General features: G+C 35.8%; 1 protein-coding gene across 4 annotated transcripts; it reads left to right on the forward strand.

Moving 5' to 3' along the window:
* Positions 1-1297: 1297 nt before the first annotated feature.
* LOC148659256 (uncharacterized) lies at positions 1298-16375 on the forward strand. 4 transcript variants are annotated; one of them, XM_088641312.1, is made up of 12 exons: positions 1298-1447; positions 2141-2176; positions 8181-8489; positions 11501-11542; positions 11858-11959; positions 12436-12460; positions 12552-12601; positions 12698-12728; positions 13212-13261; positions 13987-14064; positions 14153-14176; positions 15287-16375. In XM_088641312.1, exons 1-12 carry the CDS (start codon positions 1423-1425, stop codon positions 15406-15408), a joined length of 894 nt encoding a protein of 297 aa, XP_088497438.1. In that variant the 5' UTR covers positions 1298-1422; the 3' UTR covers positions 15409-16375. The 4 variants fall into 4 exon arrangements, with proteins under 4 accessions (XP_088497438.1, XP_088497439.1, XP_088497441.1 ...); XM_088641313.1 differs by lacking the exon at positions 14153-14176; XM_088641315.1 differs by lacking the exon at positions 2141-2176.
* Positions 16376-16513: the final 138 nt, after the last annotated feature.

Genomic DNA, 16513 nt, shown 5'->3' on the forward strand with positions numbered 1-16513 from the left:
TTAAATCCATCATTAGTTGGCTCTATTCTACAGACAGATGTGCACATATTTGTAAATGTACAAAAGAGAAACAGCATCAAATGATTATGTTGAACTAGAAAATCCTAAAATCATTCTGATAACTCATGGACAGAATTAAGCTTGAGTGAAGCCATTGATTAAATAAAAAGAAAACAAGTACTCAGTAACACATACAAATACTGTAGTACAGAAAATATATCCTGCTCTGGAATCACTGCAGATAAGAGCAACCAGATACTGTATACTGTATTCCTGGGCTCAAAGAAAGGCCCATGTGGACTGGTAAAATAATTGAACTTTTTTAGTCTTCAAAGAGAGAAGACCGCAAGAAGATCAGATTTGAGTTTTCAGAATCCTCGAGGACAAGCCCAAGTCAAACAAGTGGACTTCTGAATCACCTGGAGGCTGATACCCTGGCTCCTTTCAAGAAACAGCTGGGTGAGATCCTGGGATCACTCATCTACTAACAACATAATTGTGTTATAACATGTTTGTATTATTTGGTTTATGGCATTTCTTAATTTTCTTATGTTCAAGCTTTTAAGGAAAGGAAATATCTACAGATCCATCCAGTCAGAATGCGCAAAGCATAATGCTGGGTTACAACGTGTTGTAATGCCCAACAGCCTTTAATTTTTTTTTAATATTCTGAAGCAGGAATGCACTACTTTTCTAAAACCGTCATGTGGTACAGTGAATGCTTATCGTGGCAGGTGGAAGAATTCTGGCTGCCACATGAAACACCTGGGTCATAATCCCAGCCAATTCTCACCCCATGAGGAATAATCTTTGTCCAGTAATCAAATTTAATTTCTACACTATTAACATTTTTATCAATTTTATATATCACAGTACAGTATGTTAAATATTACACATAAAGGTAGGGCTATTTCACAAAGCAAGATTACTCATTCAAAACTAATTTTTACAACTTGAAACATTTCATATTGCTGTTTATCATTTCCTGCATCAGTTTTGAACAATGTTAGCCCATTTCCCTTTAAAAAAACTGCTTTAACTTGGTGATGTTAAAGGATTGTGATTTGTGGGTTCCTGTGCTGGACTGTTTCTATTAATGCTTATGGCCTCATCTCTGACAAATTAACTCAGTTAAATATTTATTACATATTACATTTTCTTAAAAAAGGCTTTAACTACAATGTTGTAATACGTACAAACTTTGTAACAGGAAGTCAGTTGACCTTTTATCTGAAATGTGTGTGGTGCTTTGTACTGTATATGTATTTTTACTTCACTCCTGTCTCTTGTTATCTAGCACTATTTATTTTAAAATAGAACTCATACTCAATACTCATAACGTCTTTCTCTCAAGCCAGACCACTATTCTTTTTCTGAGAAATAAAGTATCTTACTATTTGCTTCACATCACCTACATCAGAAATGACTCTGATTCTACTGATGATTTGTAAGTGATTTTGAAATATTGAAAATCTTCTTAAGAAGTTTGATTTTTAAAAGAACTTTTGAGATCTGATGTTTAGATACTTGGGAAGCAAAAGCATTCCAAAATGTTTAATAAAAAATAAAATGCATGCATGAAATTTGTAGTTTTGGTGTTAGCGACTGTGCTTCTTGTTTAGCCTGGAGATCTTAGTTTATTATTACAATGATACTATTAATAATGTTACAATTAATAATGCATAATGTGCATATAATGCATTAATACTTTACAATAGTTAATAATTTTTAAATATATATTATAGATATTTTCAGAAAATAGATTTTATATCCATATATATTTAATAATTACATACAGTATTACATAAAAGGGGAGAATGTTTTTTAAAGACATTTGTTACAAAGGGAATTAATAGAAAAATATACAGATGTGCCTTATTTAGTGTATATGTATGTAGTATATAATAGAAAAAGAAATGTATAGTATTTAATATTTGTCTTTAAGATATATTCTATTAAATATACTTAATATTGTTTATTTTCTTTGATAGATTTGCCTTGCCTTTCCTTTTCCTTATACTTCTATTAGTTGTCAATGCACCATATTAAAGTATTCTTTCAGTACTCAACAGTACTTAACTGTACTTAACAGCAGTTAAACTGAGTTAGAACTAATGTTGCATTGTGCTTTTCCTCAAAGTTACAGCTATAAAACAAGTGGAAACTAATTTTACAGGTATGAATGGAATCTTACTTAATTTTATGTTGTGCACATATACAATACAGTATGTTTGTCTTGTGTTTCTTTAGTAAAAAAGCTTATTGGTTCTCTTGGAATTGCTGTGATATCATCAACTGTCACGGTCTTTCTACATTGCCTAATTTGCTCAACTTTTTCCATCCTAAAATAACCCCCAAATAGCTTTGGGAAACTTGATTTAAATTAAAAAGTTATATGGAGGACAATTTAGAAATGCACATTAACTTAGAATGTGTGTCTTCAGACAACGAGAGGAAACTGGACTAGCTGGAGAAAACCCACACTAGCTGTGGTACATCAGAATAGCAATAAACATTTTAGTTGCACTATTAAGAAAATAATTTCAATATAATTTAGCAAAACTTTAATTTTTAAACATAAAAATGTAAAAAAATTAAATTTACATTTACATTTTCCTATTGTAGTGTGTAACTTTTTCATCCGGAAAGCAGAAAATAGTTTTTCACATTTACTTTTATTGTACTTTTTTTGTCTTTTTGTCTTCTTTAATTCATGATGTACAGTGTCCATAGGTTTGGCGCTTTATAAATACAAGTTGTTTTTGTTAATAATAATAATAATAATAATAATAATAATAATAATAATAATAATAATTAGAATGAATATCAGTCATGCAGATGTTTCAGATTTTTTCTTTTGATTTGCGTTTGTAAAGATCTTTTGATCTTTGATCATCTGTAGTTTCTTATTGAAGTTTATTAGAGCCACAGAGAAAAAATAATTTGTTTATATGAGATAGTATCTCGTTTTTACGAGAAAATTATTGCGTTTAAACGCAATAGTTAATTATTGAACAATGTTGCCTACTGTATTAATACTGTATATTGCATTGTACTGTATATGCAATAATATTGTCCTGTGCAAAGATGCATTGACTTTAACAACAGCAGAATATCGTCACATGCCTCTTTTGGAAAAAAAAAAATCAACACGTGTTCTATCTTTTGTATACATGAAGTACAACACCGTGCCAGTAAGCATTCCCAGGGTAAACACATATTGTTTTAGCTGTTTCTCTGTCACGTAGAAATGACACGAGTTTCCAAACGCATGTTCTTCTTGATGTTAAGCTGCAGTAACGTATCTTGTACATACAGTAGGTTTTTGCCTACTGTTTAAAAATTGAACTGAATACATTCACGATGACTTGATAGTAAGACGTAAACCAACTGTTATTGCTGGTAATGGTAAACGGCAAGCCAACAACGTACAAACTGTATAAGGGGTTGTGTGCCGTCCTGTAATTCATCTTTTTGTGTGGCATTACCCTATCTCTTTACATTCACTTTTGTGCAACCGGGCACATAAATACTGTTTCTTCTCCCTTCGAAATATACTTTTCCTGCATTTTGCTGTGTAATTCCAAATTCAAATGCATTTGATGTCATATACTGTAGGCTTTTGAGGATTTAACAATTGACAAACAATAACAGTAACAGCCAACAGTTGGTATTATGTCTGACTGTCAAGTCATCGTAAATGTATTCCATTCAATGTTTAAAGAGTCGGCAAAAACCCACGTAGAGTAAATGTTTCTGCAGTTTCACAAGAATAGCATAGTGTAACGCATACGGCCGACATTAGAGGTTGTGCGAGCCGTCTTACCAGTGCGGTGACGTCACTGCCCTTCCCTGTTAATAGGAGGGACCTCGACCGCCAGGCATAGGGGAGATTTCCCTTTAGCTCAACTGGCTAGGTCCCTGTTGAGTGATGCCGGAGGCCCGGGTTCGAGTCCCCAGTGGTGGGGGGCCAACCAGAGGCAGCAGCGGCGAGGGCGCATACCCACATGAACCCGAGAGCGCTACATTGGTGTCAGGAGTGGGATGGGATAGCCCTTCACCGAGGACGACGAATTAAGCGGGGGAGAGTGTAACGCATATGGCCGACATTAGAGGTTGTGCGAGCCGGCTTACCAGCGTGGTGATGTCACCGCCCTTCCCTGTGAATAGCAGGGACCGCAGCTGCTGGGCTGAGGGAAGATTTTCCTTTAGCTCAACTGGCTGGGTCCCTGTTGAGTGACGCCGGAGGCTCAGGTTCGAGTCCCCAGCGGTGGTGGGCCGACCTGAGGCGGCAGCAGTGAGGGCACATACCCACGTGAATCCGAGAGCACTACAATACGTTTGGAAAGCTGTGTCATTTCTACTTGTCAGGGAAACAGTGACAAACACGTGTTTAACTCAGTAATGCTCACTGATGCTCTGACGCTCTACTTCATGTGTACAAAAGACAGAACACGTGAAACTCCACAAACACGTACTGTACATGGGTTTTTGCTCTTTAAACATTGAACAGAGTACATTTATGATGACTTGACAGTCTGCTTCACATCAAGAAGAACATATGTTTGGAAAGCCGTGTAATTTCTATTCGTCAGAGAAACGGCGAAAACAATACGGCTTTAACTTGGGAATGCTTACTGACACGGTGTTGTACTTCACGTATACAACTAAAGAACACGTGCTCCTTTAGATTATTTTTTTGCAAAAAAGAGTGTGACAACATTCTACTGTTGTTAAAGTCAATGCTTCTTTGCATGGGATATTAATATTGTGGCGCCCTCACCTGGTGTTGAGGTGTGCAGAGAAGGGCATGATGGGAGGAGGAGCCAAAGGGGGGACTGAGAGCTACTGGACAGCATGGGTTGATCATCTGGTGCAGTTGCACATTGTTGTGGGCTGTTGGGTTGTCATATAAATAGTTATCCCCGGTTTATACCCTTTTATACTTGTACCCACTTAACCAGCCTATACCTATGTACCTGTACCCCAAGTGATGCTAATGTGTTATAGGCTGGTTACACTGTCTTTGTTTTACACTGTTGTTGCTACTGTGCTGGTAATAAAATACAGTCATCAATGGCCTAGTTATTCCAGGAGGTGTGGAGAAAGCCCTGAAGATTTCCCAGTATGCAGACAACATGACAGTGTTTCTGAGTTCAGATGGGGTTGAAGAGGGCTGTATTGCAGGTTATACTCCAGCAATACTCCAGGGCCTTGGGGTCAAAGCTCAACCACTGGAAGAGCAAACTGAAGTTCTTCCGACCCTAGAAAGACAGGACGACAGCACGCAGTGTCTTGAGCTCTGCAAGGAGCCCCTCAAAATACTGGGGGTTTCGTTCCACAGCCAGGACAATGAGACCATCAACTGGACCGAGAGGATTGCCAGAGTGAGCCTGAAGCTGGGTCTGTGGAAACCGCAGTCGCTGTCCTTCACAGGGAAAGTGATGGTGTTGAAAGCAGACATCCTGGCAGTTTACCTGGCAGTGGTGTACCTGCTGCAAGGGATGGTCTTTAAGTTAATCTGGGGCAGCAGATACGAGTACGTCACGAGGAACAAGATGTGCCAGCGACTCGAGGAAGGGGGGAGAGATGTACTGCATTTCACCCTGAAACTCGATTACATCCTCTTCTGCAACCTCTGCCTGGTGTTGCGGGAGCCTATCAGCCACAAGTCCCAGCACTTTGTCAGGCTGTGGTTCTCCATCCCGATGAGGCACCTGGTCCAGTGGACAAACACTGGGCCCAAGGCAGAGAGGCGACCAGAGTTCTACACCCACGCTGTCAAGTGGAGCAGGAGATATGAGGCCACGAAACGACAAGAGCTCTGCACCGACCACAGAGCCCTGTACAAGGAGGTGAGGGGACAACTGGTAACCGGCGAAAGGCTGCAGGTTCCCAGACAAGTCCCAGTCAAGTCTGGGAAAGGATGCAGCCAAAGGACTTGGACAACAAGCTGAAGGACCTCAACTGGATGGCCATACACAAGAGGCTGGCAACCAGACAGGTATTTTACAGACTATCGCTTACCCCCAGGACACGTGTTTCCTTGCGGACCTCAAAAGCAGGATGAAGCATGACGTTGCCAAATGGGGATTCTCCACAGCGAGGGAGCGCTGGAAAGGACTTTGGGCCCTGTACAGGACACTTAAATTGAGCAAATCTAGCCCCATCATCCACTTGACAATCACCCCCGTTCCGAAAGAATATATTGTGTGTTAAGTTTAAACCTTACTAGAATATTTACTAATTACAAGAATGTTGCTATTGCGAGATGTTGTTTTTGGAAATAAAGTATATTTTATTTGAACATTTCCATTGATCATACAAGCATTGAAAAACTGTCCAATCCCTAGTTCGTTATGCATTTTCTTTTTCGCTGTGGGGGTGCTCCCACTGGTGCTGGTTTCAGTGCCTGCCAGGATTTCACTTCAGTGCTTTGTCATTAAAATTGGGTTTCCAATAACGCCGTAGCGAACTCTCATTTTTATGTCCACTATAACAGACATAATCTCCCTTGCTTTTAACTGAGTATTTGATCTTTTTAAGAATGAAAATGATTTAAACGATGCTACACTATCATTCAACGAGAGCACAAAAAATCACAAGGATCCTCAAGACTGCAACAAAGACAGCAGAAGAAGATACATGTATCAAATACCTGAGAATCCAAGCATTTTTATCTACGCTAAGAAGTAGTCTTTAACAGCCTATGCGATTGATTTGATTGACCGTTATTTATCGGTCAGCGCATTGATATTCCTTTATCACACAGTAAAAAGTCCAAATTCTTTCCGGGGTGTGCGTATATCAGAGAATATAGCACGGCTTCGAAAGCGTGTCAGCCAATCAGATTTCAGGACCGGAACTATCCATTTTATAAAGTATTAATATAGTAGGCAACATTATTCACAGATTAACTCTTGTGTTTAAACAGAATATTTTTGATGGTATAAATTTGATTTGTTTCTCATATAAACGCAATAATTGTCATGTATAAACGAGTTATTTTTTTCTCTCTGTGGTGTTAATAAGCTTCCGTAGTTGCTAACTAATATATTACTTTACTGATTCAGACTAATTATCTTGGTTTGTTATGCTACTGTATATGATTTTGGTTTTGATTTGGGTTCTAGAAGCATGAGCTTTGTGTCTTAGTAACAAAGGTAAATTGTTTTTCCCAGCACTGTGTTAATTTATAATCTATAACTGTTGATAAGCAAAGACTGCTCTGTATTAATACTTAAGATATAATGTAGAGGACTACAGTAACTGCCCAACTCAAAATTATAACACGTGAGTAAAGAACTCAGATAAAAACACACAAAAGAACTTGTTTTACAGTTTACAGATCTCACCCTGCACACAGGAGAAAAAGAGAGTTAAAAAGTGGAGTTAAGGTGGAAAGCACAATCCTAACTACTGTACTGTATTATATTAACCCCTGAAAAGACGCAGCAGGGAAAATGAGCGCTACATGAATAATAATCCTGGAGTAAGCTTTATCATTAAAAGGGCTAGCTAGAAAGATTCTGGTAAATACAGCTATGTGTACAGCCAATCAAATCTACATAGAGGCCATGTGAGTGTGAAAATCAGAAAATCCCTCAGGTGATGGGTAAGGTCATCCCATTTTTTTAAATGTACTTAAAATATCACTTTTCACTGACATGGTACTCTTGCTGTTCTAGTTCATGGCACCCTTGCTTTAAAGAGTGCTTCAGTGCTGTCTTAGAAAATTGTATTTTTCTCTCCTAATGAAATTGTAATACACATGTACCGTACATACAGTAAATAAATACAGTATCTTTTGACATCCTTACATGATCCTCAGACAAAAAAAAAGTAACCTGGAGTATTTTAAAATCCCATTAAAATGAAAATCTATGTACATCCAGGTGTTTTTCTGTCAGGTAGTAAATTCCAAAAGAAATTAGAGATTAAATTAAAGAACATACTTATTCATTATAAATATTTTTTTAATTAAGAATATGTTACATTGCATTATTGCCCTTGTTTCTCACATTTTCAGGCAGTGATCAGCACCCACTCAAATTAGAGTGATTGAGATAAATGCTTTTGCTAATTAGTGAATACGAATGTTGGTGCTGCAAAAGAATATACAGTAAATGTGTCATGAATATGCTTCAGTGTTCTTAATGCTTATAATTTATTTCTTTCAGAAAACATCTCTCCTGCAAAACTTTTTTTCAAAGAGACAGCAGTGAAAGAAGGGGATCAAGTGGAATTCAAATGTAAAATATCTGACATGAAATACAGAAACTTCTCCACCACACACTTCTATCTCTGCAAAGACGGAGTAGGGAAAATTCTAAAATGGGGAAAATATTCTACTGGAGTCACTTTTGTCATTGTAAATGCCAGCAGTGCAGACACTGGTAATTACAGCTGTGTGTACAGCCATGAAAAACTGCCTCCTAGCAATGTGACTAAGCCAGAAGGACAAAATTTTGTCTTTCTTCAAGTGGTCGGTAAGGCCTGTTATTTTGTTACACTAACAAAGCTGTAATGCAGTAAAGTGTGATTCTGTAAGCAGCTCTTCCAATGTAGTAATAATAATAATAATAATAATGTTTCTTTATTAGCCCTATACAATTTCTTGCATTAGGAATTCGTCTTTTCGCATACCCCAGCTTTTCTCCATGGAGACACAGACACACAGACAGGGAGAGAAGCTTGGGGTCAGAGCGCAGGGTCTACCATTGTAGGGCGCCCCTGGAGCAGTTGGGGTTAACGGCCTTGTTCAGGGGCCCAATGGAGTAGGATTCCTCTGCCGGTCGCAGGATTTGAACTGACAAGCTTCCAGTCACAGGCGCAGAGCCTTAGCCACAGTAATTCTGTAAGAAAAATGTATTCAGCCTACCACTGTTTGTCCCTTTCCTATACACTAAATAGTTCTCAGCACCCTTCTTTTTGAAGGATTCCAGCACTTCACATCTTCACATCTTGTATCGTCACAAAATTGTTTATCACGTTTCCAGTTCACTTCATTTGAAATAACTACAGGAATTGTATTTTTATTTCTTTCTCTAATTTCCTAATTTGTTTCCTTTACTTTTTAAAACCCCCTTTTGATTTTTGTTCTTCACTGACACTGAAAGGACAAGTTGAGAAAGAGTTCTTTCGATCTGGATCACGTTTAAACCTTGGAGTGAGTCTTGTTGCTCCTCTCTGATCTTTTCTAAGGCTTCTTTATCGCTGCTTTAATGTGGAGAACAGAAGTGTAGCAATCCAGATGTGGTCGCACTACAGCATTTTACATTTTCGGCATAACATCTATCTAATCATTTATATGACCTTCTGTTGTGTCTTATATTTATCTTCTATTCTGCCCATTAATCAGACATTGAGAGAAATGTAGGTACTACAACCCATAAACTTCCCTTATGTTTAGTTTTCTAATTCTTGAAATAAATTTCTGTGACCTTCATACAATATGTAAAATTTAATACAGTACTATTAATTTCATTGGCCATTTAAGTTCTGAACCTCAATTAAATAAATCTGTTTTGATTTAATTGAACAGCATGCTGGCAATGTAGTGATCATTGCTTTCTCACAAACCACAGTCAGACGTTTGATTTTAATATTGGTAGCTGCTATTTGGGATCAGAATGTTCTCCCTGTCTTGAGTTTTATCTGGGTACTTTTGTTTTTCCCCATCTTCCAGAGACATGCAGGATAGGTTTGATTGAGATCTATAAATTGTTTGATTCCAGGTCCCCTTGAGGAAGTGAACTGTGAGTAATGAAATGAGCCAGATTCATTACTCTGCTCTGTCAAGAGTAGCTCTGGTGCTTTTCTGCCCATTGCTCAGAATTGAATATGAGCTGCATGCATGAATACATGGACCTAATTACATCCTGGATGTTAGCTATTTCCCTCAACTTCATATCATCAGCAAATTTAATCACTAATTTGCTCCTGACACCCAGATTTATTTTAATATAGAGCAATGGATTCAGTTTTGAACCCCATGCGACTCCACTTCCAACAAAGCATGGTTATTCTCTTCTTTTATTTCCTTCAGTCCTCTGGTGGAACCTGTTGTGAATCAATCTTCAATGAACAACCTTAATTCTAATAGATTTGAGTTTTAAAAGTATTCAGTAAAAATTTTCTGAAAATCCAGAAACAAAAATGTATACATCCTGCATATGCAAGTATATTATGAGAATTTCAAAATGCATATTTTGATTTTTCCGTGTGCTGAACCCCGAATAAGGGGTTTTCAAATACTGTATATATATATATCCATTACGACTGTTATATGCTCAGGTAAAATAATGCTATTATAAAACAAATTAACTCCTGTGGCATCAGCAAAGTTATTTTTAAGATCTGTAAGGATCCACTATTAGAGACTTTACATTGAGTGAGTTGACATCTGTTTAGAGAGTGTGGGTTTTCTGAAGATCTTGATATTACAACTGAGTATACATTACTGATGGTCTACAGTGTAGTCATAATTTCTACCTTACAGAAGCATTAAAACACAGATAACATAAAGAAAACGCTTTAAAAGACTGGGGAGCATCGAAGTATGCTAACACATTACTTAACAAGATATCTACCAAAGTAACACCTCCTCAACCTGCCAAAGCCCTGTGTTTGTCTTCATAGTCACTTTCAAAATCAATCATCCTTGGCCACAAGGGGTAGCCAATGATGACAGGACTGGGTGAAATGTGAAGCTGGGCTTGTACTTTATCAATAGGCATCGGTTTGATTACTTTTCTTTCATCTTGTGAGATTTGTTCCCAGTCGGAGCCATCACATGGTTGAAACTATGATATACTGCAATTTACTGTACTTTTAAGCAATGAAGGTGTGTGGCACTTTATGAATGGTTTTCTACATATACCGGTATAGAACTATATAGCACTTTGTTAAGTGACATTTATTTTTAAAATACTATAAAATAGTATTTTATAGTATTTTTATGTATAATTTATATTATACACTTTTTTCCATTGCCTCTGTAATTATTTCCAGCATTTCAACACTATATACTGTATACTGTTTATAACTTTGCTCTGTTTTATGTTTATACCTTTTAGAATTTGATTAATAATTTGATTAATTTAGTTATGTATTTTGAGTGTTTGTATATTTACAGTAGAAACTACAAGCACACAGAAACTGATGGAGGTAACAGCATTAGTACTGTACTGTATGTATAAAATTATTCTCATTTTAAATATTAACCTAAGAACAAACAGCTAAACACTATTATATTTATTTAATGTTATGTAAGAAATAATATACACTTTATGAGGTGGAAAAGAATTTCAATCTCATTTATTACTGTATTTCAGTGCTTTCTAATTAATCATTACTGTACAAGCATTTCAATACGCAATCTCTTATTATAGGACACAAACTTAAAAGAAGATGAATTAACAACTTCCAATATATATGGTAGAAATATTTCTCTTTATATTTTATTCTTCGTTTTATTCTATGTTTTTATTATTTGTAGGAGAAAGGACCACCACAAAGCAACCAGTCAGTGACCTTTTGGGTTTGTATTGCTGCTTTTTACTGTAAGTTTAAGATTCATAAATTATATTGTACTGTTTAAAAATTGCATTTTTGCATGGAGTACATGGTACATTTTTTGTTTATCATTTACACAGTTATCTTGCACTTAAAATTTCCTTTACATTTTCAATGTGCAGAATAATATATATTCCATTATTGCTCGTCTTCCTTCATTGCAAATAAAAATAAGTTTCTAAAGTCATTCTAAGTAAAAACATATACGTACTGTATACAATACAGATAGACATATATCAGAAATGTTTCAAATATTGATTATATCATTCTCATATTTTAGCAGATAGCCAAGCACTGAGAGTGACTCTGTGTACTCTTGTTCCGTTGCTAATATTGTCAATATTGATAATCGTTTGGAAGTACAGGTGCCACTCAAAACAAGGTAGGCTAAATTTCAAGAATACTTTAATGTTTTTCTTTTTTACAGCACTCAAAACAAGCATATTCCTTGATCACAGACAGTACATTCTGTTATACATTTAGTCTTGGCATCTAACAGTACCAGAAATGTATCTGATTGGCTTGTCTGAGCGAAGCTAAAGAGATTAAGTGATAAACTGGGAGCAGTTTCTCACTTTTTAGCTAAAATCTGTATATTCACATTATGTGGAGGTCTATACCCATTGGATCAAAAGTGTCAAGAACTGGACAGTGAGGCATAGGAATTTGTTGCTATGGTCAATCCGTATTGCACAGTAGTTTTATCTCAGTAGCTTAATCTTATTTTAGGGGTCCTTTGGAAGGAAAATAATCTTTTTTTATATGTAGCTAATGTGTATTAATGTGACTAATAGTCAAAAGTATAAAAGTATAAAATACGTAGTCAAAAAATACTTATTTTTTTATGTCTGTTACCAGGGTGTACAAAAGTGGATAGCCAAAGGTGAGTTTGTTTAGTGTGAATGTTCATCAAAATGTTAAGAAACCTTCACAGTAAAATGTGAGAGGCCAACTTGCTGTTTGTATTTTTTCAGTCAGCTTAGGGATGATGATGAAGTCAATTCTCACACAATGGATGCATCTTGTAAGATTTTTTATTTTATTAAATCATTTGTATACTGCAATTTTAAGCTTTATTGCTGAATTATGTTTTTTTTCTCTTTTCATCTTTTTTATAAAGATACAGAAGGACTAAGAGTGGACCAACAATGGTAAGCAGATTTTGTTCATCTGAGAATTCACTATGCATGAAATGTGCCGGAAGAGGGAAATGTATCAGTTGGTCTATCTATCAAGAAGTTGTTAATGTGACAAATGAAGAACACAGTATCAGAGGGCAGTTGCCAATGCATGGGAAACCAGCACGATGAAGAAAAAAGATTTTCTCTAGAAGTATCAAGTTATATCAGAAGTTAGTTCATGTTATGCTGTCTATGTTATTCTCTTTCAATTATTTGTTCCTGCATACGTCGCTCACATTTTAAAATAATTTCATATTTCATTTTTATTTCATATTAAGACCACTAATGTGACAATTACAATGTTAATACACAACATATATATTAAACTATGTTTGTATAATAGTGGCTTGATCTTATTAAATTGTTTTTTATTAAATGATGCATGCTTTTTGTGATTCTTTATTGGGGTTCATTTATACAAACAACACATTCTAACTGCTTGTTTTACTGCAGTGACATCCAAGAAACCTTAGGTGCATACTCTGAAATAATGGAGACCAATGGTGAGTAGGTACCAAGCCATAGAAAATAACAGTATTTTAAATAACTCAGACAATATACAGTACTATATGTACTGCAATAGCTGCAATAGGCTTGCATATTTTTTATTTTATAATTCTAAAATTTCTGTGCAGGTAATCAATCTTTTACCAGATGCACACATCAAACTCATCCTCTTAAAATCTCACCTACTCATTATCACTTCCTCCCCATTGTCTGACTTTTTCATCTTTGTCTAAACTGTCTTTCTTTCTCTGCCCCTAAACTACATGGCTTTATCCTAGATCCTTCTCTTTTCTACACTCAGCACATTTCTTCTCTGGTATACTCCTGTTATCTGCCTAATCAATATGTATAATATCTGCTCCTAATCAACGGGTTTATCCACTCAGCTCCTCCTCAAAGCCCTTGTTTTCTTTGCTCTGGAAAATTGTAAATGTCTAACAATCTAACCTCCTTGTATTCTGAATCTATCAGCTCTGACTCATGCAAAAGCTCTGCTGAGCACTTTTCATCAGCTACTGTACCAGTCTCTGGCTGTATCCAATTAAAGATCAATTTACCAACCTGCCACTCACATCATCACTCTTCCCCTTTCCCTCTCCAATCCCTTATGTCTCTTTACTAAATCCTCTCTGCTCATCTATAGCCAGCTATTTAGCTGCTCCTTTTCTTTACTCTCCTTACCCTTGGATGCTCATTCTCCTCTAATGTTCCCTTGTGTTAGAGCTGTATACATGGGATCAAGACAGCACCATCTATGACCATGAGGAGGCTAAATACAGCGAAATTCCAGACTGCTGGGGTAGGTTGTCCTGTAATACAGATTTGATATAGATGTATTTTTTGCACCAGTTGTGTTTTGTCTCACTAGATTGTCTTGGTTTTCACAGGACAAACAGTAGCCAGTAACAAATGTGAGTATGTGAAATGTATAACATATCAACACAGCACAGCCTGTTTAAAAGATAAATTAATTGTCCCACAGGAAATGGAATACTCAAAAATCATACTGAACTATAAGTTTATATCTTTTGTTTTCACTAAATGTGTAAGTAAAAGAAAACAAAAAGGTTTAGGTTTTATACTCCTTTTGGTGAACTGCTTAGGTTAAAGGTCACTAATTGGATTTTCCCCCACAAAAGTCCATGTTGTTTTCTGGATGTATTCTGGTTGAAAAAATATTTTACTTTCAAAAATAAAACTTTGCTCCTTTAGAGCACTGACTAGACTTGAAATGGGCCTCTTTCTAAAAACAGTTTTTTCTTTCCAAGCCTTTCTCCAACAATCCTGCATCTAACAATGAAAAACACAACCTTTAATACAAACCAAACCCCATGTGACAAATCAAACAATTAATTCCAACCCATTAAATGTTCAATTAGCAATCAGTCAGAGGTGAATAACATACAATAGAAAAGAGTTTTGAGGGGTTTCTTTAGTGGCCACTAGTGGTGCTACCTTTGTCACTGTACCACTCAAGCAGAAAATCTACCACATACCTACTGTATGTATCCAAAAATGACGTACTAACATTGTGATTGTGCAACTCTGACAGACTTAGAATCTCAGAACAAATAAACAACTCTTTATCGCCTTCACCTCAAACAAATAGCAAATAGAATTTTATGCCAGTATTTTTGATGACTGACAAATATCACTTTTTGGTAAATCCTCTCTCACACTTTTACAAGAATAAAGATTTTCAAAAACATGTAAAATACTGAAGATAGTAATAATGAGTAGTATACCTTCCAAGTTTGTGTCAATTGATGCTAGAAAACTCTATTTTATATTTTAATATACTTTCAAGAAACTGAAAAACAACTGTTTTGCATTGATTGTGCCATGAAATAAAATGGTCTGGTATTTTGTGTCTGTCAGTATCACTTCACTCCATATGTTCTGAAGGTTTAAGGTTGCAAAGTAGCATTTTGGAACTACACCCAAATATGTGTGAATTGCTTGTAAAAAACATTGTTTGTCTCTTGTAGCTTTGCATCTTTTCAATTTAATATTATTTTCAGATTTGGCGACCCAGCAGTTACCTGCTAGTTATTATGCAGACGAGGACATCCCAAAAAAAAAAGAGACCAGCATGAAGAAAACAGTACTTACACAAAATGAAACAACAAATTGTTTTCAATGAAGTTTTTTGTGACTTTGCATTAAAATGTTCTTTAGCATGTACATATGTAAATATGTAAATAGAGAGGTCCAGTCACACAATGGAAATGGTTACAGGCTATAAGAATCATACTCTACAGACTGCCATGATGAAGGCAAGAGATACACCAGTAGTGAAAAAACCTTTCAAGGAATCACATGGTTGGTTAACAAAATGTTGGATCCTATGAGAAATGTTTTGGACTCTGCATCCAGCTTGTTTTTGAATTTGCAATGATGTTGTCTCTAACATCACGTGTTCCCACATAGCTTTTACACACAATAGGCAAAACCTGGGTAACCTCACACATCTGCTTATATTAAAATTGTTTAAGGGTTGAGTTACACAATATTAAAATATTAACATAGGATTCAGAGCCTGAAAATAAACTGACAACTTAGGCAACTCAATGGCCATTCTTAGCAGACAAACCATAAGTGTCTATGAGCCCTATTTATGTGCATCCACATGCTGTATTCAAGTAAAACAAAAGCTTGTTGGATTGCATTTTCATAAATATTGAAGATTCTTTATTTCAGTTTTATCTATTTAATGTTCTTTAATTGTAAATATCACTGATGAATGAGTGTTAGTTATCTCCAGGATCCTCTTACACAGTTTCTTTGTTGTTTTTCCAGATGAATCAATAATAAAATTATGATGAAATGTATCCCTCCAGAATGTTTTGCATTCTGTTTCGATGCCTTTGTCAATTTATTAGTCTTTGTCATTAATTTTATTAGATATTAATATCAAATTTTATTATGGTCCTAAATATTAGAGCCACATATTTATTATTTTGCTTTAAGGTGAAACAAAGACTGGTGTAGCATGGAGGACACTTTTAAATCAGGCACAGTGATGAACCACAATTTCCCCCTATTATTTTCCTCTAAGGTGACTTCTATCCTAACAGAAACATTTATCTTATTGTACATGCATGACTGAATGCAACAAACACAGATACTGTAATTAAAGACTTTTGGTTGTGTGAATATTTTGGCAAAATTAGCTTCAATTGTTAGTAGCATTTACTTATATCAGTGACAGTAGATGGGATGTCCAGTTTCAACTTGTTATTTATGTA

The sequence above is a fragment of the Lepisosteus platostomus genome, chromosome 7 (genome assembly GCF_059453375.1).
Source record: "Lepisosteus platostomus isolate fLepPlt1 chromosome 7, fLepPlt1.hap1, whole genome shotgun sequence".
Classification (NCBI taxonomy): domain Eukaryota; kingdom Metazoa; phylum Chordata; class Actinopteri; order Semionotiformes; family Lepisosteidae; genus Lepisosteus; species Lepisosteus platostomus.